The sequence below is a fragment of the Lontra canadensis genome, unplaced genomic scaffold (genome assembly GCF_010015895.1).
Source record: "Lontra canadensis isolate GAN:19392208 unplaced genomic scaffold, GSC_riverotter_1.0 scaffold112, whole genome shotgun sequence".
NCBI lineage: Eukaryota > Metazoa > Chordata > Mammalia > Carnivora > Mustelidae > Lontra > Lontra canadensis.
In genome coordinates, this window is record NW_022631106.1 from 1,124,605 (window position 1) to 1,137,753 (window position 13,149).

Genomic DNA, 13,149 nt, shown 5'->3' on the forward strand with positions numbered 1-13,149 from the left:
GGTTTGCCTGTTCAAGGAATTCACTCGTTCATGCAGTGGTTTATCATCATCATCTTTGTGCCGGGCCCTGTTCTAGAAGCCGGGAACACAGCAGCAAACAAACGGAGAAAAAGTCTCTGCCCTCATGGCACTTACATTCAAGTGAGGGAGGTGGACAGGAAATTCATGGGGAACTATAATATCCAGGTGCAAGTATCAAGTGCTATGGAAAAATAAAGCAGAGGAGGGGTAACGCGTGCCAGATGAAGCCTGCGTTAAGTGCTCTTTGGCTGTTTTCACCTGTTTCCCCCACGGCAGGCGGGAAGATGAGCCAAGCATGCACCCGTGTGCAGACAGGCGCACACGCACGCTTGCATGGGCCGTGGAGCCTCAGTGAGGGAGAGAGAGGTGGTCCAGGGAGTGGTGAGAGAGATGGCCTCGACTGGTCTGGGGGAGGGGGGTAGGGCTGTGCAGGAGCCGCAGAAGCCAGGGGTGGCAGTGTGCTGGGGAGGAGTCCCAGGCTGGGTCTCAGCCCTCTGACTGAGGGGCCCCTCGGAGCTTGGGAGCTGGGGACCCCCCTGGGTTGAGAACGAACTTTGTTAAATTGGCACATCTGAGAGCAGTGTGTGGAAGTGGGAGTTTAAGAAACAAGCACCCACGAGCCGGGTTCCTGAAGAGATGGAACCAAATGTTCCCTTGAGTACCTGGACTATGAGTGCTTTGGTCAGTGGGTTTCCTCCACCTCCACGGGTCCATCAGCAGGTAAGCAGGAGGAGCTAGGACACCGGACTGGGGTGGGGAGAGCTCATAGCCTTCCTCAGCTCAGCTGGGGTACTAAAAGTTTTGTGGGGTCATGCAGGTGAGGGGCTAAGTGGTTGCTCCAAGGAGAGGCATCTAACTGGTTAGCCTAAGGTGTGCGGATAGAAATGCCGAGCACCAGATTTGATCTTCATGGGAGAACAGTGCACTTCTCACAGAAAATGGGCCCTCACTCTGACCATAGACGGAGCCCTGGTTTTTTTTAAGATTTTATTTATTTATTAGAGAGAGTGAGAGAGAGCGTGAGATGGGAGAAGATTAGAGGGAGAAGCAGACTCCCCGCAGAGCTGGGAGCCCTATGTGGGGCACAATCCAGGATCATGACCTGAGCTGAAGGCAGTGGCTTAACCAACTGAGCCACCAGGCGCCCCTGAGCCCCAGTTTCTAATGATGTAACCTCAGACATAGACCTCCTCCTCTCCCCGCACCCTCACACCTGAGCCTTCTCCCCATCCACACCCTCAGATGACAAGGCGCTGAAGTCACCTGTCTCAGGAAACCACCCCCCCAACCCGGTGCTGAGGACAGGTGGGAGATAAAAAGGTGAAAACAGAAACATTCCTTCTGTCCTTTCTCTGCCAGATTTCAAGCCAATGATCTCATAGAGGGAGGCATTTAATGTTGAGCCGGATGAAAAATAACAATTTCATATGTTTCAGTCTAGAACCAATATGTACCCCATCTTAGAGATGAGAAATGTAAGGTTCAGGACAGGTATCTGTCTTGGTCAAGATCACATATTAATAATCATCCCAGCGGTGATTCCATTCCCGTCCGCCTCCCTAGATAGCTTCCAAAAGCACAGGCCATGGAGCCCAAGCCCTGGACCACAGGCCTATTCTGCCGCTTCTGAGCTGTTCTGGTTCTCAGTTTCCTCATCTGTAAAAGGGCCAAGGGGGTAATTTTGAGAATCAAATGAAACGAGGCTCAGGGAGGGCTTTGCCAACAGAGACATGCCTGTGGGCATGAGACAGCAGGGGGGCTGAGGCTGGATTCTGTCTCCCCCTTCTGTCTCCCCCAGCCATTTACTGTGTCCTCCACCTGATCTGGGTGCCCAGGAGCAGAGTTCAGATGCCTTTCCGTTAAATTATCGCCCCTATCCCCACCCCAAACCTTTAAGCTGCCCCCTCCCTATCTCAGAGTGGAAAATCGCCTTTTACTAAAAGGTGGTCCACATTTGGAGCCAAGATGAGTCTTCCCCAATACGCAATTTCCCTCCTAGCAGCTCCTACCCTTTTCCTGGAGGCCGTGTGACTTGCTGGCCTGCCCCAAAAGCTTGGGGTGTGGGCCCGCTTGCCAGCCGGTGTCCTGGGAATTCCCTATAGCCTCTAAAGCAGAGGAAATCGTGCACTGAGCTGGGAGGAGGCACTCCTCCAAGGCCTGCTGGTTTGTTTCCTCTTGCTCACACCCGGCCCATCACACGTTCAGAAACTTCAGGACTTGAGGGGAGAGATTTGGCTTCTCCTCTACAGAGCTTTCCTCCTATGATCTGGATCTGGCCTCGGCAGCTCCGAGCTGTTTCTCAGAGAGACCAGACAGCCTCTGCCTTCTCTCTAGCTCCTGTTTGATGCCCTCCTTCCCTGCGGGTCCCATTCTCGGTCAGGTGCGGGCACCTGATCCCTTGGCCGGACCCTGAGGTTCAGCCTTGCCTCCAGGTACCTGCAGGGTTTTCCTCATCTCCCTTCGGTGCTGCCTCAGTTTGGCGACAGTCGATAGGGAGAAGCCTCTAGAACAGCAGCTGGCTGCCTTGGCTGCTACTTAGCTTTGCCTAATACCTGCAGGATTCATTATGCTGTGGGAAAAGCTGGCCCAGCACAGTCAGCCAAGGAGACGTAATCATCAGCACTGTCCACCAACAGGATCACCAGAGCAGCTGCTCTGAGAAAGAGAGTTTGAGGGTTTCCTGAGCATGTCAGCCCCTATTTTGTGGTTTGGAACTCAGGCAATCCTGAGTGTGGGGCTGTTGCCTTGGATGTGGTTTTTGTTATAGCCTAACTGGGCACGATCAGAATGAATAGGGAATGTGCCCCCCAATCTTTCAAGAGGTAAATAGAATCCTTACAAATGCTGTCACAGAAATGCAAGGTATGCAAGTGATAACTGGTTGAAGATTTGTGTTTTAGACCTAGTTTTGGGACATGTTAAAATCGATCCATCCACCCACGCATTTGCTCATCTGTCCCTCCATCCATCCCTCCATCCATCCCATCTCATTTGAGCAGCTGTAGTGTGCCAGGCCGTACTTGACCCCGGAGATACAGTGATGAGTTCAGTCCCTGCCCCCCATCCCAGATGTACTCCCACCTCCTGGAGATGGATCCAGGGACCAGGAGGAAATCCTGGTCCTCGTATCAGAAGGAATCACCCCAGTCTGCTAAAGCCCAAGTGTATGTTCTAGTTTTTACGAGAACCCTGGATCAAACTAGTCTGATTTTCTCAAACAGTTGGAGAACCAGGAAGTACAGAAGTCTTGATCCTTTCAAAAATACTCATCTAGGCATAAAAATATATGCAGAGACAGACGGAACCTGTGGGTCTGTTTCATTCAGCTGGTGGAGAAGTTGCTGCTGGTGTCATGTGCTTGGGAACCAAAAGGTTTCAAAGGCCTGGTGCTGAGTGCGCGGGACAGGTAGCTTCTGGGGACTGGAGCCTACAGGTGAACTGTGTCAAATCCAGGGTTAGACCCAGTAGTCTGAGCCTTGATATTGCCATTCACAGTCTGTGTGGCCTCCACAAGTTTCTTCCCTCCCTGCTCCTTAGTTTTCTCATCTGTAAAATGAGACTAGTGAGGCCTTTCTTGCACAGACAAAGCCAGAAAACGAACACACAGGTGCCTGGTATGTTATAGACGTTCAAGACAGGTTTGTTTTGTCCTGATAAATGCTTGCTTCTGATTCAGTCATTTTAGAGAACAGTAAGGCTCAGATCAGGTTGGGAGAAAAATTGGTTTGAGGATACCATTCTGTTAAAAAAAAAAAGAAGGAAAGTGCTTCTTGGGCTTGATTCCATCTGGGACTCGCAGAGGAGCACAGATCCTCCCAGAGTCTGGCCCCTGGTTTGCTCTGCCGCAGGCAGCCGCGGTAGGGGATCTGCTTGGGCATGCTGCCAGCTCCGAACGGGTGTCTCGGTAGAGGTGGGAGAGCCTCTCGCCCTCGCTGGCAGGAAGAGCTGTGATTTCTGCTGCAGAAGCCTGATGCGGCAGGAGAGTGGGGGCCGGTGTGGGCCTGGCCAGGGCTCTGGGTGGATGGGCCCATCACAGAGCATGTTACTTCTTGGCTCCGTGGACTGGCAGCTTGAGAGCTGTGGTAATTACGTCTGCTGGTGGGGGACAGCAGCAGGAGCGGAACATGACGGTGCCCTCCAGGGAGGGGCAGGTGCCAGGCACAGAGGCTGCCAGAGGACTCCTTTTGGGGTGTTTTTGTGGGGTGCCAGCTGCAGGCCCTGAGACTGGGTCCTTGGCCAAGGCGGAGCAGCTGTGGCTGAGAACAGGGTGGAGCAGGGCCCTGGAAACATTGCCCAAGGGGCTTTTTTCCTGATTGGGAAGGCCTGGCTTGGTGTTTTGCTTTGGTTCCCCCATATGCAGAGCCATCCCGGGGCCTCTGGTGGCATGGACGAGGCTACTGCACACTTCTTCAGAGGCCTCTGGGGGTGAAGTCAGAATGTCTAGGTTCTAATCTGGGTCCCATCTATCTGTGTGCCCTAGGGAGAGTCCCTGGGCCTCAGTCTTCTCATCTGTGAAATAGGACAATGGTACATGAGGTCATTGTGAAATGCCACTTGCAAAGTACTCCACAGGTTAGTTCCCTTTCCTTCTCTCACCCTGTTCGTGTCAGGGATTAGAAAGGAGAAACGGGGCTAGCTGGAAACAAAGGTCAGTGCGGTCTGAGGCCCTGCACTCAGCAGAGGGTCGGGACCAGGGCTGGTAGGGGGTGCCCATGAGGCAACAGAAGCCGTTCCGGACTGGCCCTTGGAGGTACAGCCTTACCTCCTGGGGACCTTGCACAATTAGTTCACATTCTGAGCCTCAGTTTCCCATCTGCAAAGGGGGCCTAGTGGTTTGCTCCTGCACCTCCCTGGGGTTACTGTGAGTCCGGATGAGATGTGAAGGGTGTGACCCTGAAAAGCTAATGTGTGGCAGTGGAAGGAGGACTGTTGGAGAAAGTGTTGCCTGCCTTGGCTTTCAGGCAGGCTGTCCAGCCTGGGGACATGGCAATTCCCCCGCCAGTCCTCCCATAAGGCCCTAAGTTTGCTTTCTGGATCCATCTCCCAAGACCAGATACGGGTCAAGCCGGCAGTGATGAGCTGTTGGAGGAGGGGGGTCAGAGGTGCATGCTTTTTTTTTGAGGGGGGTGGGGGGCTTTTCCCCTTTTGGCTTGTAGAGGGCCTGGGGTGAATATCCTCGGTTTGGAGGAGGCTTCCCTGGGTGGGGGCAGCCAGAGGGCCCGGGTTAGGAGCAGGTACAGCTCAGGACCCTGCCTGGGACAAAATGTGTGGTCCATACAAAGGGGAGGCATCCGTAGAGGTGGTGGCAGAGATTATGCAGGGGGAAACAAGAGGAGAATATTCTTGGTGATTCCCAGAGGAGTGAGGTTGGTGGTGGTGAGAAGAATAGTCAGTGTCTGTATCTCTCTGTATAGGTCATAGGCACATTCTTGTCTCTGTCTGCATTTGATCGGAAGGATTTCCTAGCGAGGCCATTTGAATGGTGGAGGCAAAGAGTGGCTGGGACTAGTTCAAGGCAGGCTGAGCATTCGGGGAATTTGGGAGTGTCCTTGGCCTGAGGATGGTAAGCCCAGGGAAGGAGGGAACAAGTTACCCAGGGCACGCAGGCAGTGACTGGAAGCCCCCAGCAGAATGTCTGAGGCGCCGCCCTCGGTGCCGCACAGGAATTCCTGCCCCGTCACTGGCCCCCACAGCTTGCTTCCTTCTACCCCGCTTCCCCCACCCAGCGAGCCCCACCCCCGCCTCCCACCGCAGCCCTGCCCTGGAGCCATAGCAACCAGGACAGACTTCTGCTTTCTGTTTTCCTTTGTAGAACCTTGCTTCCCTTTTGACATAGGCTCCAGTTTCTGAGGACCCCCAAGGAGACCCCTTCCCTGCTGTCAGCCTATAGGGGAGGCCCAGCCCCCAGGCTGAGGACATGTTCAGTTCTGTACCTGGTTTTCTGACTTCATCCTAGCCCAGTGCTGGAAATCCACCCCTTCTGTCCCCCCCCCCACCCCCGGTTGTCCTAAAGGTGAAGGTCGAGGGCAAGAGGAGACTGGTTCCACACCAAGCCCAGAACTCTTGCTCAACATCACCCATTCTACAAACATGGAGCAAGGAAGGTACTGGAGACAGTGAGACATGTCCCTGTCCCAGAACCAGGGGACCCTTGGGCATACATGGGCTGGGGTATGTACCCCATGGTGGGAAAGGACAAGAGGGGGGCAGGCTTGCCTGGTGGGATCAGTCAGGTTGACAAGTATCTGAGTTGAGTTGTGAGGAGCCCAGAGGCACGCAGGGTGACAGAGGGTACAGACAGTCCGTGGTGCTGAGAGGGAGCTGCGGGGAGTTCTGTGGGGTAGGGGGAAGACTGGGAGCTGGTTGGGGGAGAACCTGGCCAGATGGGCCAGGTCTCATGGCAGCCACAGAAAAGAGGTTCGACCTTGTGCTGGGGCAGTTTGGAGGGGGTTGGGAGCTGGGGTCTACAGGGGTTACTCTTCAAGGACAGGCCAACCTGCGGCCACAGCTCGCTGCCCACCATCCCCAAAACAAGACCAGTCTGCATGGATAGCTTCCAGATCCTGCATGTGCCAAGCCAGGCTTCTCCCCATACCCCACAGAAGAACCCCCCCATCACCCCACTGCAGGCTGCCCACGCTGCTCCCTTTCCATTAGGATCCCTCTCTCCCAGCAGATTTCTAGGTCAGAGTGCACTGAGCACGAGTACTCCTTACTCCTGCTGTTGCTTCTGGACCCCGTGGCCCCATCCTCTCATTGCCTCCACCCCTGTCTTGGCTGCCTGGTGAGGCTGCCTCTCGGGGCCCCACCCTCTCTCAGGGCCCCACCCTTGGGGGCTGAGCTGGGGAGTTCTGGAGGGGAGGGCTGAAAGGGGAGGAGTGGGGAGGTACGTGGCCAGTTTTGTGTTCCTACTTCGCTTCGTCAAATAGCTCCTGCCAAGCCTCTCAGAATTTCTTCTCTCTTCCTGACGGTGCCTGTGTGGGTGGGTTTCTCTGGCACTTTCCCTCTCTGCTCCTCTCCCCTTAACTCTTTGGGCTTCCTGATGGGCTCTTATTTGTCAGGCTGGTACCAGCCCTCATCCTTTCTGGGAATCTCCTGGCACCCTGCACCTTCTCCTGGGGCTGCTCCATGTACATGGGGGTGGCGGCAGCCCCCATGTGCTGTGGCTGGAGGGGCACCCGTCACAGCCTCTGGCCACTGGCCTGCCTTGCTGAAGTGCCCCCATGGATGAGTCACTTCTTGGGTCTTAGAGGCGTTTTGGCTTCCAGAAGCCTCTGGGCATGTACTTGAGGGCTACACAACAGGACGCATTCAGAGCCTGCACTCTGAAGGCCACTGGGCTTCTTCTGCCTCTATGGCTCTTCACCCATGGGGGCCTCAGCTCCTGACCTGGAGAAGGGGCTCATAATCCTGCCCAGAGGGAGGTTTTGAAGACCATCTCTCAACGGGAAGAGTAATGTGGATCTGACAATGAGAAATTGGTTTTAAGGGCCAGCAGCTCCCTTTTGTCCCAGCATCCTTAGGTCTGAGGTCCTATGTGGGGAAGTAGAAAACGATGAGTTCCAACACACAACAGGGGGTTCAGCCCCTACTACAGAGGGAGAAGGATACTGGGAGTAGCCAGCAGGAGCATAGCCAGCAGGAGCATCTGGCTGGAACCAAGCCTTGCTCCAGCAGATACAGCCCTTGGGGTGTGTGTGTGTGTGTGTGGTCACAGAGCATTCCTAGCCTAGTCTCTGCCCTGGTGCTGCTCAACTCAGAGACCCCATGATTCATGCTGGTTACTCCCAGGCCTGAGTGTTGTCTCCAGAGTATGGGTTTATAAGAGGGAGTGGGACCATAGGCCACAGAGCAAGAGGGTCCCAAATCCCCAGTGGGGAGATTTCAGGCTTGGTGATACAGAGCTCCCTGTACTGAGTGTACAGTCTCCTACTGCTTAAGCATATTTTCCCAACACCCTCCAGTCCCGGGGCCCAGCAGCTACCTGGCAAGCTCTGAGCTGCTGAACTCCTGAGTGCTGGGCACCAAGCACAGAAGCTGCGTGTTGGAGATTTCTTAGGGAACTCTGAGAGGAGAGGTCTGTTGTCTGAAGAAATTGAGCATTGGGTCTGGGTTGAACACAGTGGTGATGGGAAGGAGGTATGGGGCTGGGAGGTCCTTATCAGAGGTGCTGATGGCACCTAGGGGCTACAGCCCACGAGTCAAGCAGCAGAGCCCCCCACCTGATCTAGACACTTCCAGGTGTTACCTGAAGCTCTTTCTGTGCATGGACAGTTACAAGCTTGCAAGGAACTGTTTCACAAAACTGCTCCCCTCTATCCTCAAAAATGCCAGGGTCTGAAAGTCGAGGGTTGCGGGGCCCTTCTGGATGAGAGGAGACAGAAGAGACACGGCCCCGGAATGTTGGCATGGACCTGGATGGGGTTCTGGGATGAGAAGCCTAGGACCATAGATCTGACTGTGAGCTGCTAGTTAGACATACCAGTTTTACGTTTCCTGAAATACTGGCATTCCTCTGGCGGTTGTACTTAGGGGGCAAGGGTGATCTTACCTTCCTGACTCTATCCTTATTATCCTATACTAGAGAGTGACAAAGCAGGAGTGGTCAACACCGTTACCCTTGCAACTTTTCTGTAGGTTTGAGACTTTGCAGACTAAACACTGAAGAGCAGGGGCCCTCAGAACGGCTTCCTCACCCCATCCTCAGCTGTGGGTGGAGGTTTTCTCTCTTTCATGGGGGCCTTCATGGGGGTGGGGGCAGGGCCCTGGCTGACTTCGGGAGCTTGGCCTGGGTTAGCAGCGTAAGGGCGACAGTCCCTGGGACTAAGGGGCAGGCCGTTGCTTATTTTCTGTGCTTACTCTCTCCCCAACTATGTCCCCCCACAGGCTACTCGGGACGTGGTGCTGAGCCGGGCGCCAGAGCAGGAGGAGGACCGGGCGGCGAGCCTACGGAACGCGGCGGCCATCTATGACCTCCTGAGTATCACGCTGGGCAGGAGGGGCCAGTATGTCATGCTCTCCGAGGTATGGCGACCCACGCCAGGTGGGGCCACCACTGGACCTCCCCCATGGTCCCTTCCCCGTTCCACCAGGGGGTACCATCTCCTTGGGAGATAGGGCCGGGAACCATTCATTGCTAGGTCTGGGAGAGCTGCCCTTCCCTGGCAGGATGAGTGGTTTGGGTTTGGGTGGTTTTCCTAGTTTTTTTAATGTGTTTTTCTTTCAAAAGAACACGTGGCATTGTATAAAGAAGCATGGGGGGAAATTATCCATCCCCCCAGCTTCCCGCGTGGATGACACTGGTGTTTCGTGACTGCCTCTGCTGGCGGAGCTCTGAGCTTGCTGTGTGTCAGGACCCCGGACCACCCCCCACCTGAGCTGGACAGAGCAACCCCATTCTGTTGAGCAAAACCTGCTACCAGGTGCTGCCTGCTCCCAGCCCTACCCCAGAAAACCCAAGGGTTTCCTGCCCTTGATGGTGGAGGGGGTAGCTCTAAGCCAGCTCGTGAACCCAGGCCATTGAGCTCTTAACATCCATGCTGTCTGGTTCTGGAACCTCACCTCTGTCCCCTCACCCCACCTGACCGTGGCCACGTGGTGAATCCTGGCCTCACAGCCTGGCTTCTGCCTCCATCGTGGAAGCACTTGTAGTATCTGCCGGAGTTCACCAGGCCGTCCCTGATTTGGGGTTGTCCAGAATCGGACAGGCTGGTGGGGCAGTCTGTTTTCTCAGTGGTCATGGAGAACAGCATAACGCAGAAAAGCCTTTCCATTTGGGCGGCTTTGTGGGTCAGCCCACTCTGCCACTTACTGGCCCAGTGACTCTAGCAAGTCATTCAAGCCTCACCCTTCTCATCTATGAAATGGTACTAATGGGAGAACCCACCTGCCAGGGCTGTTGGGAAGCGTGTGTAAGTTATTAACACGTGTAAGAAAACAGAGTGGTACCATGCACAACGATAATAAATACCAGTTATTATTTTTACGGGATGCTGACACGTTAAAAACCCAGACCCAATTTCATTCCCTTTTCCCCAGCACCCTGTGAGGCAGTCACGTATTAGGGAGGTGGGAACCAAGGGCCAGAGAGGGTAGGAGACTTGCAGAAGGTCACACAGAATAATCTGTCCAGTTGCAGGGATAGGTTGTGCCTGGAGTTTTCTGACACAACCAAGTATGGGCCTCCTGCAGCCTCGTATGGGAAGTGATCTGAGCAGTGATTGTCCTGGGGGATATTGGATCGCCTGAGGGTGGGAGGACCCCTGGGGGGCTACGTGCTGACTGGCTCCCTCTCCTCAGTGCCTAGAGCGAGCCATGAAGTTTGCATTTGAAGAATTTCACCTTTGGTACCAAGTGGCCCTCTCCATGGTGGCTTGTGGGAAGGTAAGACCCAGGGTACGTGTTGCGGGGGAGGGAGGTGCACATCTGCCTTCGGGGCCTCTGCTCTCCTCTAGTCCCCTCCAGGGCTGGGCAGAGGGCACCGCGGTGAGTCAGAAATGTTCTCCAGCATCGGATTTTCACCTCTGGGAGAGTGAGGGGCAACAGAGGGTCACACACTCAGATCCCCGTGTGAGTCTGGTGTCCACCTGGGAGTTACAGGTGCGCAGCTGTGAGTCTGTGGATGTTTTTCTCCTAGCCCATGTGCACACATGGGGCAACAGCGCACTTCCACGTGTGACTTGTTGAGTACCACTGCAGGCAACAGGCGTGGGGCACAGGTTCTGAGCGAGGGATGCATTCATTTGGGGCGTAGCTCTCTTCCTGCCCGTCAGGTGTGGCATCAGGAAAGGACCTTCCCATGGAAGGACCTGCCGAGGATGAAAGAGTTGAAGGGAGGAGCAGAGGGGCAGCGCCCACGAGGGAGTCTGGGGGGAGAACTGCGCCAGTGGATGTGGCTGGGACAGAGGCAAGGGGAGCTCTCTCTGCCCCGCACAAGGGGTCTGACTTTATCCCCAGTCACCAGGGCTGCCTTTGCTCTCTACCCACCAAGCCCTGTTCCAGCACCCCCCCCCCCGCCGGTTTCTGCTCTGATGAGAATTACACTTACATAAGCCTCTATTTTCAGCAGTAACATGAGAGGAAAACCTTTCCAGAGCTGGGTGCTGAGGGTGTTTGAGCCGAGGATGCTACGAAGGCAGGAAAGAAGGTGGCAGGAACTTGCAAATCGTTCCAAGAGCTGTAAACACCCAGAGCCCTTTTGTGGGGCTGAGGGAATTCCTGCCCCCTCCCCCGCCCATCTGTGCCACCTGCCATTTCTAGCCCAGCAGCTTGGCTCAGAGGAGGGCCCTCCTCGGCTTGCCGGCACCTCCTCCACAAAGGTTAGGCAGGAAAGAGGAAGAAGAGCAGTGCTGCTTCGGAATAGGTAGGAAGGAGCCAGGGAAGTAGAGTGAGAATCAAGTGGGGGGCCTCCTTCCCCCCACAATCCCCAGTGGGCCTCTGTCTTCCCAAACCTCTTCCCCAGCACCACCATGTTGATCACCCCCCAGAGGATTTTAAAGGCACAGATATGGTCTATCCTGGCTCTGTGCTCAGCAGGGTCTTGCCAAGGCTCAGGGAGAGCTCAGGCTGCAGCTAGAGCGAGGCCTGAGGGAGGGGAGGAGGAGGGGCTCCGAGGCTGGGCAGACAGCTCACCGCAGCATGTGACAGTGTCTTCCTGCCTCTGGGAAACAAAGAACCTCTGATCTAACAATAGTGAGAGTGTGGGCCAGGAGGAGAGGCCCAGGGCCAGGGCAGTGGTCCTTACCCTTCTTGGGTTGTAGGCCCCTTTGAGATGCAAAGGAAAGCTGGGGAGCCCTCCTCTGAAGGAGGATAGCTTTAATCTCTCAGAAGGTAGCTTTAATCTCTGACCCTGTGCCAGGAAATTCCCCAGTCAAGGGAGAAGGTGTTATCCTGGGAGGGATGGGATCTTTGATGGCCCTAGTGAGAGGAGTTGGGCTCACAGAGGTCCACACACAGTCCAGCACATCCCAGGCTCCAGGGAGCTGGTGTCTCAGCCTGACTCCTTCACAGACCAGGAAGGTGGGCACAAGAATGGGCTTACAGGCAGGGCGTTGTGGTGATTGGTGAGTTCCTCACACGTGAGGCTCCACAGGCTGGAGACATGGAATTATACCCATGCCTGCCTTTGCTGCAGCAGGAGATTGTTCTGGAAACGCACTCCCTGCCCCCTTAGGAACCCTGCACACCAGCTCAGTCTGCCTAGTTGGCCCAGGCAGCCCTGCAGCAGAGTGGCCAGAGCTGGGCTTTGCCAAAGCCCAAGGTGGGAATCAAGGTTCTGTACCTGCACTCGTGCCAAAGGTGTGGCCGGGTGGACATATATATGTTGGACACCTCAGCCTGCTGGACAAAAGACGAGGTCCATGACATGATTTAGGTCGCTCCTTTTCTTGGTATCCTCAGCAGTCACATTGGCTGTGTTGCTAGGTAACCACCATGACAAAAAAAAAAAACAAAACACAAAACACAAAAACCCAAGCTGCCTGCCCTTACTGGAGTCCTCTGATGGCTCCTAAAAGAGCAATACTGGGGTGCCTGGGTGGCTCAGTGGGTTAAAGCCTCTGCCTTCGGCTCAGGTCATGATCCCAGGGTCCTGGGATGGAGCCCTGCATTGGGCTTTCTGCTCAGCAGGGAGCCTGCTTCCCTTCCTCTCTCTGCCTGCCTCTCTGTCTACTTGTGATCTCTGTCAAATAAATAAATAAGATCTTTAAAAAAAAAAAAGAAAGAGCAATGCTTTGTGTCTGTGTGACGTGAACATGGATGGTCAGGGTTGTAGAACCTCCATCTCAAGGATAGAGAACCTTCTACTTTGCAGAGGGCAGCAGCCAGAGAAGGAGGCCAAGGGGAGCCCGAGGCTTGCTGTGGTGTGTGGCCGGGGTTCTGTGGCCAGGGGGGTGGGATTGGCATTCACAGGAGAAGTAGATCGCCTGGTGACTCCTTCAGGCCCCTCACGAGGGCCCCTTCCCCACAGCTCAGGCCTGGAATAGGACATCTGCTGACGCCCACCTGTGCTGGGTCTCACACCCTCACTTTCTGAGAGAGCAGTGGGGGATGGTAGCTTTGGTCTTCTCCCCCTGGCCTTTCTGCAGGCACCTGATAGTCAAGAGCCATGGCCACTTCCCTCTTCTTCCC

At 55.1% G+C, this 13,149-nt stretch overlaps 1 protein-coding gene across 3 annotated transcripts in view; it reads left to right on the forward strand.

The window, feature by feature from the left end:
- Positions 1–13,149, forward strand: part of TTC7A (tetratricopeptide repeat domain 7A) — a 114,465-nt gene that overhangs the window by 46,461 nt on the left and 54,855 nt on the right. For all 3 annotated transcript variants that reach the window (XM_032840300.1, XM_032840302.1, XM_032840303.1), the window contains 2 exons: positions 8,908–9,045; positions 10,321–10,404. In XM_032840300.1, coding sequence (XP_032696191.1) covers positions 8,908–9,045; positions 10,321–10,404 — 222 coding nt within the window. The remainder of the gene's footprint in view (positions 1–8,907; positions 9,046–10,320; positions 10,405–13,149) is intronic.